Source organism: Rattus norvegicus, chromosome 6, assembly GCF_021556685.1.
Source record: "Rattus norvegicus strain SHRSP/BbbUtx chromosome 6, alternate assembly SHRSP_T2T, whole genome shotgun sequence".
NCBI classification, from domain to species: Eukaryota; Metazoa; Chordata; class Mammalia; order Rodentia; family Muridae; genus Rattus; species Rattus norvegicus.
In genome coordinates this window covers 13,791,419-13,809,650 of record NC_141539.1, presented here as the reverse complement: position 1 = coordinate 13,809,650, position 18,232 = coordinate 13,791,419, and the positions used below count along the sequence as shown (strand labels likewise).

The following is an 18,232-nucleotide window of genomic DNA, read 5'->3' as shown; positions in this document are numbered from 1 at the left end:
CAATCGTTGAAGAGAAGAGGCGGACCGATAAAGGAAGCCCCGCCCATGAGCCCGCGTTTATCCCTCCCGCGACTTTCTCCATCCTGGATAGGCCGGAGCGGGAGGGCTGAGTACGGAAGCGAACTGACGTAACCGGAAGAAGAAGTCTTCTCAGCTGTGTTGTTGATGTATTTTGGCAGCTGCTCCTGCTTTGCGGGTTGAGGGGGACAGGACGACCCGTGGAAGGATGGTGTGTGAAAAGTGTAAGTTAAGGCGCTGCTTCTGTGGGAGGTGGAGGCTGGATGAACCCGACGAAATTCTCTTGGGATTTCGGCCTTTGTTTTTTCTCACCGGTCTGTAGTATAACCTTTGTCTTCCTTCCTTGCCCCACGGTCCTTGCCTATCCCGGGACCCTATAGCCCTATGCTTTGTGTTCAGAATGGTCTCAGTTCTGCACATCTATGCTTGTTTCTGTCACCGTCCTCGCGCCCTCCTTGGATCTCTTTAATTATAACTTCTTGACAGGATCCCAGAGACTTAAAAATCTTTCTGGTAGCATCTAGAGTTGCCAGGTGTAACAAATATAAATCCCAGGCTCTCAGTTACATTATAAGATTATAGGCAATGATTAATTTCTAGTATTATTAATATATCCCGCATAATATTTAAATCTTGGCTTTTGTTTGCTGTTCCTTACTACAAAACATGCCGCATTTAATACAGATTTTACTTTAAAAATTAATTCAGTGGTCATCTGAAATTAAGTTTAATTGAATATCTTATACCATCCCGTCAGTTCATTAATACAGCATTAGGTCAGGTGAAGGAGAGAGTCTCATCACCACCAAAGAAATCTATGTAGTCATCCCTGGCTTTTAGAAAGGTCTTTTTAACTCTTTAAGTTACCATTCAGTAATTCCAATGAAACCCCTGAGATTTGTTGAAAATACTTATTGTTTTGTTTTTTCGTTTTCTGTTTTTTGTTTTTTACTGCAAAAGCTGTTGATTTGTTTAAAACAGCTTTCTTTTCTTGATCTCTTTCTTGGGCTAGACAGCCTTCTCTGACAAGATTCCAACTTGGATCTCAGTTAATGGCTAATATATACAACCACAGTACATAGAACTCTGGACACAGACACCACCTAGTAGCTGTGGCATCAGACTCAGCCACCATTCTTTTTTTTTCCAGTAAATTCTATTTCTTTATTATTTTTGAGATAATATAATTGCAACATTTCTTTCTTCCATTTCCTCCCTCTAAACTCTCCCATATATCCATCAAATTCCTGACCTCTTTTTTCACTAATTGTATTGAATGCATACATGTATATAGTTGTTTTATAAATGCAGCCTGCTCAGTTCATATATTGTTACTTGGATGTATGTTTCCGGGCTGACCATTAGCACTGGACAACCAATTGGTATGCCCTTCCCTCGGGAAGACCACTCCTAGCTACCTTCATCAGCTCCATTCTCAAACAGCTTTTTATTCTTTTTGAAAGTGGGGAAAGTGTTTAATTAAATGTGGCCTAAATGTAGATATGACCCTGTCCTTTGTGCTGTGCAGTAAAAGGCCATTTCTTTCTATTATAGTTACTCCTCTGCTCTTCTGAAAAATCTAATGTTTTACTATTTGTAACCTCCTAGTCTGTGTGCTCATTACACTCACCCTGTATGTAAACTGAACTCCTGCTCATACAGAAGCTGTACTGTCAGGCAGCCACCTCAGTTCTGCCTTTCCTTCTGTCATAAGTTGCTCAAAAAGTTCTTTGTCTCCAAATTTTTAGAGTTCTCTTCCATTTACTGGGTTCCAGGGTGTTTGTCTTGGTCTGCTTTGTTTCTCTTGATCCATTAGATCTTTGGGAAATGGTTGACCTCAGCTAGCACATCCATACCACTGAGTATCCAGTTCACCTCTCCACCTGACCTTTTCCCTACTTAAACTCTAAGAAGTAACTGTCCATTTGGATCTTGACGTCCGAGGCCCTCTACAGACAAACACCTAAGCTATCCTTCCAACCTCCTTTCTCCCACCTCACACTGAGCTCGCCAGAGTACTCTGTGCACTGTGGTACCCCTGAGCTTCCCATGCCTGACCTGGGGATGTGTCCTTTATTTACTGTTTGACTTCATCTCCTCATCTACTTTCCCAACACTTAAGCTCCATCTCCTTAGTTCACAGCTCAGGCTTCCAGCTTATGGTTCTACTGAAGGCTTCTTCACTTTTCAGAAAGGCTCCAGTCAGAACAAGAAAAGGTTATAAGCACATGCTCTAGGTTTCTGTGCAGTCCCGCCTGCTTCGTTTCCTCCCAGCTATCAGCCTACAAGCTCTTAAGGAGCTCGTGAACTTGGGTCTAAGCCCCTGAATCTAGACTCATGGCTTTGTTTTCCTCAGTACCTCCCACAGTGCTTTGTACAGACTAGGTGATTAGAGAAAGTGGGAGAAATGAATACGTTTGTCAGAATTGTTTAAAGTATAATCAGTGGAACCTGTTGGTAGGGCATCTTGTTGTCCTGGAAGTTTTATTTAGAACCAGTATCTGTTGCCCACAGTTGCTATCATTCATTCATTGATTTCTACCCTGGTGTTAGTAGGTTCCTACTGTAGTCTCACTTTTCATGTCATTATGTACTTCAGGCATAATACAGTATATTTATTATTTTAAATTATTATTGTAACGTTAGCAGAGAAATGCGTTTTGTTATTTTATTTCCACACAGTGTGTGTATTAGATGACAGTTGTACTCTTTTGCTATTTTGCTACAACAGGTGAAAAGAAACTCGGCAGGGTTATCACTCCAGACACATGGAAGGACGGGGCCCGGAACACCACAGGTACTGCTTGCCAGTAGGAAACAGGAGCTGGATCAAGTGCTTGTGGACACAGCTCTAGGGCTTCACTGTTTGCAGAGTGCAGTGTTAGATGATGACTCTCTCGTCCATTAAACACAAAGAGGACCGGATTCCCCTGTGAATTCATATCTTTTTCATCATCTGAGTTTCATGAATGGATTCCTCATATAGAGAGTCAAGAAGGAGTCAAATTATTATTTCAGTGTATTTTATTTGATTCAGCTTAATAAAGTCTGTATTTAAATTTCCTTCCGACATCTTAAGTTTTACATTCTCGAACAAATTTAAACTGCTTTCACGTTTTTTATTAAACCCATACACCAAGGCCTGGTGGGGTGATACATGCCTTTAATCCCAGCACTCGATTCCTTTAATCCCAGCACTTAGCAGGCAGATCTCTTGAGTTCAAAGCCAGCCTGGTCTACAAAATGAGTTCCAGGACAGCCAGGGGCTACACAGAGAAACCCTATCTACAAAATATAACCAAACAAACCACCCCACACAGCGAAGTCTGTCTTCAGTAGTGGGGACCCAGCGTTTCTCTGTATTCAGTCTCTGACACCAAAGTAGACAGATGTCACACATACAAAGCGAGGGTATGCGTTGTCAGAGTTACCCTAAGACTGAGTAATGAGGCAGTTACACTTTATACCAAGTTCATCAGAAACTGGGCTATGATGTGCACATTTATTGATAGAAAGTCAGGGTGAGTTTGGGTATTGCACATTACATGCTAAATGCACAAAAGTGAATGGCCCACCATGTATGCACTTTTCCTTTTTAACATATAGAAAGTGGTGGAAGGAAGCTGAACGAAAACAAAGCTCTGACTTCGAAGAAAGCAAGGTAAGCGAGGGCATCCCTGGGGCAGTCGTGAAGTTCATGTTTTAAGTGGCGAGTCTAGCGGAGTGAACTTTTGCCTGATCCTGTTGTGGTCATGTTTGCATACAGTGATGGACTGTTTGCTGTAGGCCCCTTCTCCACCTTATCCGACATGTGTAGATACTGCTTTCTACTATTCTAACAGAAGACTTGATTTTACTTTATCTCTGGGAATGAGGACAAAATCTCCCCAATTCTGACACATTGCTTCGTTATATTAAATTTAAACTTTAACAAAACCCTTCCCACTGCTACCCCAGTTCCTTGTTTCCTTTACCACAGTGAAGGGTTGTTAGCCAGAATGGGCATACAGAAAGATCATGTGATTCCTTTGCTTAAAGCCTTCTGATGGCTTTCCTTTTCCAGTAGAGCAGAATCTGAGCTCTCTACTACAAGTCTTCCATGATATGGTGGCTTCCTCTTCTGAGACTCCACTGTCACCTAAGGCCAGTGTTTGGTGCTCCGAGGTTCCTCCTGACTTCTTGTCACTTGAAACATGACTGAGCTCTGATCTCAGAGAAGGGTCCTTAACCAGCATTTCTCTCCTCTCCTCCAGCTTTTAGCTGGGATTTTCTCTGTAACAGTTTGGTGAGGGCAGGGAATCCGTAGTGTTCATGTTTGGTATTTAGAACAGTATTGGATATAGAAAGCACTCTGTAGATAATCTGCTGAGTGAGTAAGTAGCCATTGAGTGTCAGTACAGTAGGAATTAAAAGAAATAAAAGTGAAGCTTTTACCTTATAAAGTGGCTGGCACATAGCATCAGACTGTATATTGTTGCAAGACAATGCTTGCTAAGACCGGGTTTACTAGTTATTTATCTGAATCGTGCAACTTCATATACATCCCATTCCTTTTTTCTGATATTTCTGAATTGTAGCTATTATTTTTGAGTACTCTAGCTTGTTTTAGAAAGTATACTACTGTATTACATTAAATTTTCAGTTCCATTATTTATAAGGAGCAAGAAACTCTGTGCGGCTGGGGAAATGGCTCAGTGGTTAAGAGCACGCACTGCTTTTCCCGAGGGTTCTGTTTGGACATTGAGAGGCTCACAAACGGCCTGTGACTCCAAATTCAGGGGATCCACACTGTCTCCTGGCCTCAGCAGCACACATCCCCACACAAACACAATAGAAACATAATTTTAAAAATAATAGAATCTTTAGAAAAAGAACAAAAAGCTGCCACTTGATGGTAAAGGTTCATTTGAAGGTTAAAATGTCATTTTAGAACAATAAAAATATGGTTTCTGAAAAGGATTCTAAACATCCAAATCTAAACAAATTTTACTTAACTCTTGTGGGAGTAAAGTGATTCAGTTTAGAAAAGTTAACCTCTAAAAATTTATCTGCTACCTAGCCATTGTAGTACCTGTGGGGAGCTGAGCAGGAAGATAGCAAAGGTCACGATAGTCTGGGTTATAGAGCCAGAATCTGTCTTAAAAGTCAAATGAGCAAACAAGTGAAAGGTGTCTGTTTGTTTAATAATGAGATAATAAGGCTGCAGAGATGGCTCAGTGGTTAGAGCACTGGCTGCTCTTCCAGAGGACCTAGGTTCAATTCCCAGCACCTATATGGTGGCTCACAGCCATCCCTAACTCCAGTCCCAGAAGATCCAGTGCCCTTTTCTGGCTCCCACAGGCACAGCCCACTTGACACATAGACATATATGCAGGGAAGACACATGTACACATAAAATTAAAATACACAGATAAAGGTAAAAAAGTTAAAAGAATCTCATATGCCGTAGTCCAAACAAGACACCAGGACGATAATGTCACATGAAGAAAATGTAAAGAGCTATTCTGGAGGAAGGCAAATAGTCAGTTTTAGGAGAATTATTTCTTATAAAGTTATTTGCCCTCTATTTCCTGTAAGATACCAATGTTCATATAGTAGAAATCCCTTTATCCAAAGGGACCAAGTGGAGTCAGTAGAAAAACCTTGTTAAAGTGAGTAGTCATTAGGAAATGCGCCTGTCTCATTAAAGTGAACTGTACATGTGGACATTGAGATTAACCCTTTATGGTCGGGTCTGCTGATGAGAGTTTATATTACTTCTCACAGAAACCATCACCAGAATATATTATATACCTTCAGAGTGGAGCAAAAACTAAGCCGGGTGTGATGGCATGTGCCTGTAACCCCAGTGCTTAGGTGCTGGTGGCAAAAGCATCAGGAGGTCAAGGTTCACCAAGGGAGGGGGGCAGGGAAGGGGAATGGTCCTGGAGAGATGACATGAGTTTGCTTCTTAAAGCCACGTGTAACCCCATCTACAAAGAACCCAAACCCTCTGGCTTCCATAGCTACCTGCACACATATGACATACATATGTACATAGAGAACATATGGAATCCACCCTCCCGTTTTTAGTAATTGGCTTACCCATATCTAATCCCAGTACTGGAGAGGCAGAGGCAGGTGAATCTCAGTGAGTTAGAAGCCAGCCTGGTCTACAGAGTAAGTACCAGGACAGCCAGAGCCATACAGAGAAAGCCTGTCTCTCTCTCTCTCTCTCTCTCTCTCTCTCTCTCTCTCTCTCTCTCTCTCTCACACACACACACACACACACACACACGCACACACACACACAAGTTTCTATTGTGGTATGAATATCTTTTTTTTTAACTCTCTAGGTTTGATCCATATGGAAAAAATAAGTTCTCCACTTGCAGAATTTGTAAAAGTTCTGTACACCAGCCAGGTTCTCATTACTGTCAAGGCTGTGCCTACAAGAAAGGTATGTTTCTTTAACTCGATTTTTCGACTTAAATCTATCTCATTTGGTGTTGGTTTAAGTAATTGAAAGGAGTAACCTTTCTAGAGTTGTTAATCAAATACCCTTTTTTACTAAGATAAAATAGAATTTAAAATTGTAGTCAAAAGGATATCCTTTTTTCTCTCTTATGACGTTTTGAAGTTCTTAAAGATTCTCCATCTGTCCTTCTCTCTGTGTCTGAGTGTGTGGTCATGTGTGCAGCTCACTTATGCATTAGGCATGTGTGCCCGAAGCCAAGAGAAGGCGTCTCTCTCTATTACCACCTTGTGAGGCGGGGTCTCTCCCTGACCCTGAGGCTCCTGTTTCTCAGTTGGGGTAGAAGCCAGCAAACCCCAAGGATCCTCCTGTCTGCACCCTACTTGGATTTGAAATTATGGGGATTTGTGAGCAGATGTGAATGTTGAACTCCAGACTCTAGTTTCCATGATGACAGAGCAAGTGCGCTTGACCAGTGAGCGAGCCGGGCAGCCCCGCTGAGCTTTAGTTTAACATAAATAAAGCAACTGGCTGCTGCTCACATGCTTTCTTTTGTTTCAGGCATCTGTGCGATGTGTGGCAAAAAGGTTTTGGATACTAAAAACTACAAGCAGACTTCCGTCTAGGCTGTTGAAGATTCCAACTCTACGGTTGTATTTGTGCTTCAGCTTTTCAAGCGTAACACGGATGTCCATCTCACAAAATGACCTGTTTGAGGATGAATGATTCAGTCTGAAGCAGGGACGTTGATCAGTATTGATCTGTCTGCTCTCATGAAGTTGTGAATGAAGTTTCTGCCTTAGGTGGTTATTTTCCTTGTGAGCATTTTACTGAACTAGATAAGTGACAAAATTAATGAACGAGGTTTCCCAACTTGTGTACGCACTGTCTACTCGACATTATCTAATTAATGAGTACGCACTGTCTACTCGACATTATCTGTATAATTAATGAGTAAGGTGTTCCCTACTTCTGTACGCACTGTCTACTAGACATTATCCATATAATTCCTATCTGACCCACGCGTTTTATTTATAGATATTGCAAATGTGAAATCACTGATTCTTTGCTCTGAACTTGACATCCAGACTTGAGATTTCTCACTTTCTCACAAACATTGCAGTTCTTAGAACAAACAGGGCCTTAGTTACTGCATTTTCATGAGCTATAATGTCTGAGACCATTTTTGCAGAGTGGTTCCTTGGTGACCAGTCCTGCCACAAGTCTAAGATAAGTTGCATTTTTATTTAAAGTTGCTGTTGCTGCTAAAGTGAGTTTCTTTTACGTGTGACTGAGTGCCATGGGGCCCGATGTCCAGGCAGACACTGAAGTTCAGAGACGTGCGTTCTGTCAGCATTATCTTAAATTCAAATGAGAATACATTTATTCTGTTTGGGAATGTTCTTTGAAGAAGGAAACATAGCTTTCCTTAACACCTCCCAACCCCCGCTGCCACTTCCTCAGAAATAAAGCAGGCCTCTGGCCTCTGACATTGCTGCAGCCTGCCAGGGGGCTGCTGTGAATGAAGGTTTTTCTTGTTGCCTTCTTTGGGTTGGGCCTTCCACCTTTAAAACCCTCAGCCTACCCAGAGACCAAAAGCATATTCTCTGTTTTTATCTGCAGGATCTTAAATGCATATCACTGTGTAATGTGAGACCTACTATAAACAATGAAAAAATAGACATTGATTATGGTTTTAAAATTACTTTGAAGAAAAATTCTTAATTTTATCCACTAGATTTTTTTTCAATGTTTTTCTAGGGTGCTTTGTTAATTTGTTAATTTTTATCAGAAAAATTACAGAAATAATACAAAATACAAATAACATCTCAGCCGGGCAGTGGTGGCACACACTTTTAATCCCAGGAGGCAGAGGCAGAAGGATCTCTTGAGTTCAAGGTCAGCCTGGTCTACAGAGTGAGTTCCAGGACAGCCAGAGCTACATAGAGCAACCTTGTCTGGAAAGACAAAATACAAAAACAAATAGTATGGCTCAGTATAAAATACCTCCTATGTTTTAACTTGGGATTTTTCGGGGGTTGGGTTTTAGTTTTTTGAGGCAGGGTCCCTCTACATAGCCCTGACTGTCTGTAGACCAAGCTGACTTCTCGAAGTGTTAAGATCTTAACGCAGAGAAGTCATAAAGGACCCAGCTGTGCTGTACCCTTAAGCAGTTCCTTACCGTGCAGCACAGGATGGTCTGTTTTGATCTGGGCTCCGTTACTGTGGTCCTCCCACCCGCCCTTAGCCCTGCAGTGAGTCGTTTGTCCAGATGTCCCTGGTTCAAGTTGTAAGATTTCTGGGCAAACACTTAACATGTATGATTACCATGTATCAGCCTGTGCACACGGGGCGGAACTTCCCTCCCAGGTGACTTAGTGAATGAAGCTGAGTGCTTTTAAAATTCAGCCACTATTTACTGGATTTCTGCTTTATTACTCCAAATGTCTGTACACAGAGTAGAGTTGAGCAGTTTCAGAGCAGTGACGTTAGCCAGTAGTGATGAGGTTGGAAGCTGAGCTAAGATACCGGGAGGAAATGGAAAATAAAGATGCAGGTTCAATGGCCCAGTGAGGTGGCTGGACTGACTGAGTGAGAGGAGAGGCTGCTGTCACTGGGGGCCTTTTCAACGTGGTAGTAGTAGGCCTTTCCACCAGGGGGCAATGATGCTCTTCCTGGTTTTAATTTGCAACCATCCTAAAATATTTGCAGTTAAAGCAACCCAAAAGATCAAATGTGTACACTTAAGTCCCAGATGACATTGTGATAAGATAGTCAGAGAGGGTCTTCATGAAACATTTACAATGTGGAAATAAGGGTGCTGGAGAGGGCCCGAGCACATGAAGCCGTGGCTCTGATTCCCAGAATTGTGTCACTAGGTGTACTGACCAGCACTTGGGAAGTAGGGGCAGGAGGATTAGAGGCTACAGGTGTCCCTGGCCTATATAACAAGTTTAAGGCCATGAATTATATATATAAAACTTAGCTTAGGAGCTAAGCTCTAGAATGTTTAACATTCCTTAACTACACGAGACTATCTTTTTTAAAGCAGGGATGGGCAGGGGTGGGGAGGTTCCTGGTTAAGAGTGTGTACAGCTCTTACCCAGGACGTGGTTTGGTTCCCGGCATCTCCATGGTGGCTCACAGCCTGGCCTCTGGCCTCCATGGTCTCCTGCACACATGTGCAGGCACCCACACACAAATAAATCTGTAACACTGGAAAATAGGTTAAAATGTTGTTTAAGGGCAGTCTTCAGAACAAAGATGGGAAATGTTAGAAAATGAATCCAGTATGTTTTGTGACCAATGTTGACTTATTCTAGGAATTCAAGTTGGCTGACATGTTTTAAACCCATTAAAGGTACCCACATTAGAAAATGAAAGACAGGGGTTGGGGATTTAGCTCAGTGGTAGAGCGCTTGCCTAGCAAGCGCAAGGCTCTGGGTTCAGTCCTCAGCTCCGAAAAAAAAGAAAAAAAAAAATGAAAGACAAGCTGCTACACACACACACACACACACACACACACACACACACACACACACACACGTGATTCCAGCCCCTATGAAATAAACTGGGTCCCCTGCCAATGCCCATGGCCCCAGGACTGAGAAGGGCAAAGACAGGAGGGTTGGTCACTGCTGCTGGTGTTCTTTCAACCTAGCAAAGACTTGAGCCCCAGGTTTAGGAACAGACACTGCCTCAGAGGAACTCGGAAATGGTGGAAGGTGTGTGATGCCCTCTTCTGGCCTCTGCTTACACACACAGGTGAGTGCACTCACACATGCACACATATAGATAATGACATACTCTAAAATCAGTTACAGTGAAAATTGCTATAAAGTTAGAATGGAAAGGAATTCCTTAGCCTTCTAAGGTCACAGAAGGCCCACAACAAGTGTCACAGTTAAGTTTTAAAAAGTTAAACGCGTTTCTTGAAAGGGATGTGCCAGGCTTTGACCTCATGAGGAATCGTGTTTGCTTAAGCCTCCGCTTTTGACACTTTTTTTTAAAAGCTCTGCTAGGAAGAACGTAGAGGAACCCTTACTGTAAGGATAGTTTAGCTCCAGTATGAAGGTGTGGTCCTTCCAGGGCTCCATCTGAGGGCTGGTAGTCAGCGAGGGCTTACTGTTATCCTGCTTCAGTCTCTAGAATGACAGGGTTGTACACATCAATCACCACGTCCCATTCCCATGCCCTGGGCGAAGTCTGGGAACTAACTCCTCAGCTCCCAGCCCACTCCTCTTTTTCCACAGCCTGTGGGCTGGCTCACTAGATAAGGTCATCCTCGGATGTGACAAAGATACATGAAGATGTGTTGCTGCCTTTCTAGGACTCTGCCCTTTATCTTTGAACAGCCCACATGGCCTTAACTCTAGCCTTGGTCCTCACCCAGTAAGGTGAATAGGATCTGCTCCTGTATGGCCCGAGTCCCTCTCAGGGGTCACAATCCTGTGCTGCCCATTCCCCAATATCCAAAACCAGTTTTCACAATTTTGTCCCGTTTTTAAGAATTGATTAGAGCAGGAAGGTAAATATGGCCCCTGGCATTTTGTCATAGTCACCCGTGTCCATTACACATGGACTAAGATGTCTGTTTTGATAAAGTTCCCCATCCCAGTAAACCCGTGGTAGGCTGAAGATATTACAAACACACCCAGCAACTGGAATCCCAGCTTACAGCATAGCTCACAGGAGCATCAGTGGTCAGCCCCACCCTCCCGCCTCCTCCCTCCACATGCTCTGCCAGCATCATGAAAAAGCTCCGTACTGCCTCTCACCAGCCTGGGGAAGCTCAGCATTCTGAATCCAAGTGCACTTCTGAATGTACACCGCTCCCTCAACATTCTAAATTCAGAAGATCCGAAGCCAAGCTGTCGTAAGAGGACTGTGTGGCCCAGGCTTAATTCAGCCTTAGCCTCCCAAATGCTGGGATGAACAAGGCATGCACCCCCATGTCTGGCTGGTCTTGTACAGTTTCTTAAAGTTCTTTGCCCTACAGACTCTGCCTCTTTAAGTTACTTTTCTCATTTCTGCCTTCCCCACACCCCCTCACCCCCAGTTTCTAAGGACCCCAGTTTCTCCCGACCTTTCTGGCCATCTGTGCCCACGCAGACCCAACAGCGGAGACTGTCAGACTGTTCTGCACCTCAGCTTACCGTGATTAGCAGGCCAGCCTCTCCAACAGTATCACTGGATGATACCGTTGACTGTAACAAGCACTTCTCACTTCTCTGGAGGTTAGTGTGGAGACAAAGAGCCTCAGTGGTCAGTGTTCAGGCACTGGCTCCTCCTGCCCTGGGTCCAGTGCCCACCTCGAGCTGTGTGTGGTGAAAATCCGTGTCCCCATCTCTGGAGCTGGCACCTCGAGGTTTTGGCCATAGTGTGGGAGAGCAATACTCCTCCACCAGTAGTATGCATAGAGGTTGTGCTTCAGGGCCAGGAAGTCACGTGACTCGTTTGTCCGTCATTCAGCCAGTGTGCTTTAAGTCAGCTTTCCAGTGCACTTCCAGAGGTGTCATAAGGTTGTGAGCCAGTTGGCATTAAAGTGTATGCCAAACTTGTCCCCATATGTACTTAATGTCATTGAAGTTTAGTTTTTCCAGAAGTGACAGGTCTATTACCACTTGTTCCTCCACCCACTCAAAGTTGCATCCTTTGATACCTCCCTTCACTATCTTTGGGGATCACACCATTTCCCCCAAAATATTGGTAATATAGTTTTAGAGGGGAAAGTTAAGGATCAAAATTAGATGTTTTATTTGTTGACATTTCCGAGAAACTTCAACTCCATATATTCTTACAGTTTTATCACCTTCCTAATGTTCACAGGCACTCATATACCTGTCTGTCTGTCTGTCTGTCTGTCTGTCTATCTATCTATCTATCATCTATCTATCTATTTAGTTTGTGGTACCTGGGATTGAACCAAGGCCTTCACAAATGTTAGGCAAGTTCTCTAATTAGATTTTTGACCTACAAATTCAGTCCTCTTAACAGGAGAAGTGGTGAGGACAGAGGCAAAATCAGAGAATGAACAGAAAGACAGGGACAGACAGAGGTAGGGGGTTCATGGGGATGTGAGAGGTTAACCTGGTGAAGTTCTACAGTTGCATGTGTGAGAGAATGTGCTTGTTATAGTTATTCCTTTTCCCTAAGTGTTTTACACTTCAAATGAACAGTTCACCCTGATCCCAGCACCAAGTCTGCCTTTCCATCAGGCATCTGGCTTCTAACAAAAGCATCCAGGCTTCTTCATCCAATATTTATAAATATTACAGGACACTGTCTATTGGCCAGTGACTAATACACTTTCACAAAAGTCTGCTGCGAACCTTCAAAGAGATCCTAATTTTCCCAAAGAATTTATAATCTTTCTGCATTGATGTACTCGTTCAGAATCAGGCATGAGGGTATCACAAACCACTGGCATGTTAACTATTCTGACAGACATTGTACTGGAACAAAGTCACAGACGTTTACTGGCTGCTTTCTTGTAAGAGGACAGGATCACAAAGCCTAAAACATTTACTACTTGTTCCTTAAAATAAGTTTGTTGTTGCAAGCTTTATCCTAGTTAGAAATGATCAATACGGGGCTGAGGATTTAGCTCAGTGGTAGAGCGCTTACCTAGGAAGCGCAAGGCCCTGGGTTCGGTCCCCAGCTCCGGAAAAAAAAAAAAAAAAAGAGTAGAAATGATCAATACATTTGAGAAGCTGAGTTGACAGAAAGGGTTAATGGTTGCCCAGCATTGGCTTAACATTCTCCCAGACTATCCCTGATATTTTTTAATTCCTTATGAATTACTGTTAGGACCAGAAGCCTCTCAGACCTCTCTGAAGATTATCTTACTGGCATGAGTTAAAGCACTTATCATACACTGATGAACTAAACCACCAGTAACTTGATCCACATGACCGTCAGCAGCGAGCGCAAATGCACTCACTCTGGTTATTTACTCAAGGATTATACTTTCTTGCTCCGTTCACTCAGAATGTAATTATTTCCTGTGTGATCTAGACTTTATGGGCTTTCTCCAAATTCAGCCCTCTGATTCGCTTCCATGATGTGAAGCTGGCCTTGGGGTGACGGTGGGGTTCCCCAGGCAGGCAGGTCTCCTTCCTTTTCACAGCTGCAGAAAACAGCTCTTTCTCCCATCCAGGGGGCCAGAGAGACGCCCGCCGACAACTCAGGCAGTTCCTATTTTATAAAATGAATTCTAACTCGGTTTCTCTGCAGATTATTTGCAACCAACCTGTGTTTTAAGGAGTTTGCCCCACACTCAGACAAGTGTTCAGCTAAGGCAGCCCACTTGGACAACTTTACCCAAAGGTTTAATGATACAATTACACTGCTCAGAAAAGGTCTGCTCCAGCGCTCCAGTGCCTCATACATGCTTACCGACTCCTTGCCTGAGATACAGACCCTGTAAGGAAGGCACTGCTTCCTCCCCACCCCCGAGGAACAAGGGAGAGGAGAACCTGTGCGTTTTGCATTTAGAAGAACCCTCCATGGCTCTTGATTCCCTCAGCACATGGTGATAATCGGGGTGGGGTGTGCTGGAGTCTTCTTGCCTAGGCATGAAGCAGCTCCCTCTTTTGTTCATGGCCACCAACTCTGAAACATCAATCCCACCACAGCTTGGGGTGAGTCAGAGCATCTCTCGGTTCCTCTCCTACTAAAGAAGCAGTCTACCCGCAGCTGGCCCTGAGCCTCTCAACTCTCTCTCAAGTTTCCACCTGTTCAACCTTCTTTGCCCACACAGAAAGCTTTCTTTGACACCCGAAGATCTTGCCATGTATCCTGTCTCTCCGTGCCCTACAGCCCGCATCCGCCCCCCATATTAAGATTACTCCATTTTAATTTACGAAAGGTCTTCCACCCCTGCAACTGAACTAAGACTCAGACACCCAAATATAGCACATTTGTCGTTCAACAGGCCCCTAAAGTCACCAGGATGAAGACAGACCTAGCCATTCCCACTTCATAGCTCCAACAGAAAGTCAGTGGCTTTTAATGAAGTTCCAAATGAATTAATGGCTTAAGATAGTTTGTTTCTTGTTAGGGTAGAAATGACTTAAATCAGAGGCAGCCGAGTTTCCAAGAGTCTGAGGGTTAGGGGAGTTTCCAGAGAGGGAGGGAGGGAGGCACAAGACGGAGGGAGGCGTAAGTCCACGAGACCTTAAATAGAAAGTCTCAAGGGGCAGCCACTGCAGAGTAACTGCTGTTTCTTCCCCCAATTTCCTGCCAAGACTTCGGCTGAGGATCTGCCACCAACAGCTTCTATCATTCACCAGTCCTGAGAAAATTTTCATATTTTACTGTTGTGGCCAAAAGCCCAGGCACTGAGTTCTGAACGCCTACTCCCCTTTATTAAAAAAAAAAAAAAAAAAAAAAAAAAAGGCAAGATTTTGAAGACAATGTATCTGATGCTGGGGGAAGGGGTCCTATTTTAGTTATTATCAAATATGTTCACTTTTTGATTAGTATCTAATTTCATCTGAGGCTGCTTGGCTGAGGTGCCGCCACCCCTGGATCCAGAAACCTCTGCTGATCTGTATATGTGGCACGGTGACAGACGTCCCTTTCATCATGTTCCTCCCTGGCTGTTGTTCTCCCCGGGTAGCCTAGTTTGTTCTCTGAGCCCAGAGAAGACATAACAGCAAGAAACAGAGAAACAAACAAACAAAAGTCTTCCTTGCTGTGGTTTTAGAAGCTTGCTGGGGATGGGAAAAAACGAAGTAGCGACATAGACACAGTATTTGGAAGAAAAGAGGAGCGTAGAATTGGGACAGTACTCTGGGAAGAGAGGATTAGATTTGTGGTAGGGAGTTCTGCCCTGTTACCCACCTCACCTGGGAAGATAAGCAGTCAACTGTGTTGGTAGGACTTGGGAACTGAGAGGACACGTTCCTTGTGACCTTAGTAGAGTCACCCCCGGAAAGTAGGAGAACCTCAGGAAAGAAATAATGTGCTCGTGTGTGTGTGTGTGTGTGTGTGTGTGTGTGTGTGTCTATGAACATGAGGAGACACACACACACAAATTTTCCTCTCCGTTACTGTGATTTAACACTGACCAAAACCGACTTGCAGGTTATAGTTCATCACTGAGATAAACCATGGAGGAAAATGTTACTTACTGGCTTACTCCCATGACTTGCTCAGCTTGCTTTCTTATAAAACCCACCTGCCTATGGGTGACCCCACCTTGAATACCTGGACCCTCCCACATCAAACACCATTAATCAAGAAAATGCTCACAGACATGCCCACAGGTCAATCTGATGGAGGCAATTCCTAGAGCGTCCCTCTTCCCAGGTGACTAATTTGTGTCGAGTTTACAAAAAGGTAACCAGAACAATATTCAACAGAAATATCTGCAGGAATCACAGGGATTCTAGTCCATGGACTCCAACAGACACACTGTCCTGCCACACGGCACACCATCTGTCTTTGTTAGGGTTTACTGTTGTGAACAGACTCCATGACCAAAGCAACTCTTATAAGAGACAACATTTAATTGGTGCTGGCTTACAGGTTCAGAGGGTTAGTCCATTACGATCAATGGGGAAACATGGCAGCATACAGGCAGGCATAGTACTGGAGAAGGAACTGAGAATTCTACATCTTCATCCAAAGGAAGCCAGGAGCAGACTGATGTCCAGGCAGCTAGGAGGAAGGTCTCTCAAAGCTCACGTCCACAGTGACACACTTCCTCCAACAAGGCCACATCTTCCTTCTCATGGTTCCACTTCCTGGGCCAAGCATGTTCAAAGCCCTACATCACCTTTTTGCCATCTGTAGCTGTGCAGCTTTTCAAACCCCATTGACACTTTAGCATATCCTGGGGCCAAGAGAATGACAGAGATGTGGAAGGCAGCCCTGAACCATGAAGAATGCCCCAATACACCATGGCATGGAAAGATGTGCTTAAGGATCAGGTTCCTTAGGCCTCTCACTCATGGAAGTCCTCACAGCTCATAACTACTCCCTTTCTCTAGACAAGGTCCCAAGGAAAAGGGAGGTTCTCTGTGATTCCACTCTGACAATGCAAAGCTAAGCAGGTCTGAAACTAAGTAGCTATGTTTCTGGTGGTGAACTGGCCTGCTTAGGCTTGAACATCATCTGACAGTAAAGACAAACTAGGTTCATTCCTATTTGTGATTAAACCTCTCATTCCTCAAGAATTGGGCCCAATTCCCACCAGTAACCTTAACTACAAATGGTTCTGAACTGCCTATTCCAGGAAACAACCACCATGTCTTTGTTTTAAAAAGTCGTTATGACCACCGTGCAAAGCTAACTTTGTTCTAAAAGGTTCTTATGACTACCTTGTTCTGACCGCCTTGTTATGTTCTCTGCCTGTAGTACCACCTATTTGCCCGCTATATTCACCATTTGGAAACTCCCTACCCCTGAGCTATAAAAACCTTCTCTTCCACACATCCAATGCTGATCTCTTGAACCCTGTCATGGGAGGCAGCCCTATACAGCCCATGCACACAAATAAAAAAAGATATATATATGCTTGCTTTAATTAATTCGGCCATGATGATTTGGGTTGGCGGTGTTTTATCTCAAATCTTTTGGATTAACATTGTCTAGGGGGCTTGATTGGACTCGTTTTCTCTGCCAAAGAATGTAAGAGACAGGAATGGTCTCAAGTAAGACAGGTAGCAGGTGAGAAACTATTGAACAAGCAAACACGACAGACAGAATCAGCTTTTATTAGGGAAGAGGAAACGCACATAGAAAAAGGACTGCCAACAAAGCAGAGGCATGACTCAGGAAGCCTAAGCCAGCTTCTCCTTGAGGGTTTGTTTTAAGTCCTTTTAGGGTCTTTTCTCCCTAGTTTAGGCGGTCAGTTTGAAGAAAGACAAGATGGCGGTTGGCCCACAACTGTAATTTAACATATCCTGAATGGACCTTGAACTTGTTGGGCCAGTCCAGCAGCAGGGTGCTTGACTGTAGGAAGAAAGATCCAAAAGGTCTTTGTTTTAAACTGAGAGATTTGTTTCAGGGTCAGGAGGAAGAAGCAGCCATCTTGGAAGTTCACAGTTTTCCCTACCTAATCATGGCTCTCCTTACTGTCTGTCTGCCTCTCAGGGAGTCTAATGTTTAGTTCTCCAGTTATATTTGTCATAAAAATGTGTTAACGAAGAATTATACCCATCGTTCACAGCTTATATGCAGATATGACATTTCCCATGGAGAAACAGTCCTCAACTGACCGATTAAGGGTGCTGGCATTCTGGAAGCCAGGGGTAAATGAACTCTCTGGACCTGTGGGATGCAAAGAGCATCAGCAACTGGGGAAAGGCTCCTCTTAAGAGTAAGGTGCCCCTGCCATGGCCCTCAGAATCAAGATGTAATATGAAAAAGTGAGACAGCAATCAAGTCCACCCGAAGTAACCTGTTCCCTCAAGAAGGACCCTGCTTTTAGGATCAGCTGCTTAAAAACACAGCCAAGACATAGTAACATTGCAAATTAATTAATTTTAATTTACTCATGGTGGGCATTGTAATACGCATGCACATTTGAAAACTAATTCATACAAATGAGCACACATCTCACTCTCTCTGCAGAGAGAACACACGGGGTCTGCAGGCTCAATGCCCTTAATGCCACAGCTCCCAGAGGCCCAGGTTCCGAAAGGTGAGACCTGCTTGATGGAATAGTTTTACATAGCTGGTCTTGCATTTAAAATCCAGTGTGCATGCTCATGGCGTCCATCAGAAAGCACTCCGTCTGCTTCGCACACT

At 43.8% G+C, this 18,232-nt stretch overlaps 1 protein-coding gene across 1 annotated transcript; it reads left to right on the top strand.

The window, feature by feature from the left end:
- The first annotated feature begins 163 nt into the window (after positions 1-163).
- Positions 164-8,152, top strand: Cript (CXXC repeat containing interactor of PDZ3 domain). Its single transcript, NM_019907.1, is given in 5 exon segments — positions 164-242; positions 2,750-2,815; positions 3,625-3,679; positions 6,354-6,457; positions 7,034-8,152. Coding segments are annotated over 5 exon segments (306 nt in total). The 5' UTR covers positions 164-226; the 3' UTR covers positions 7,099-8,152.
- Positions 8,153-18,232: the final 10,080 nt, after the last annotated feature.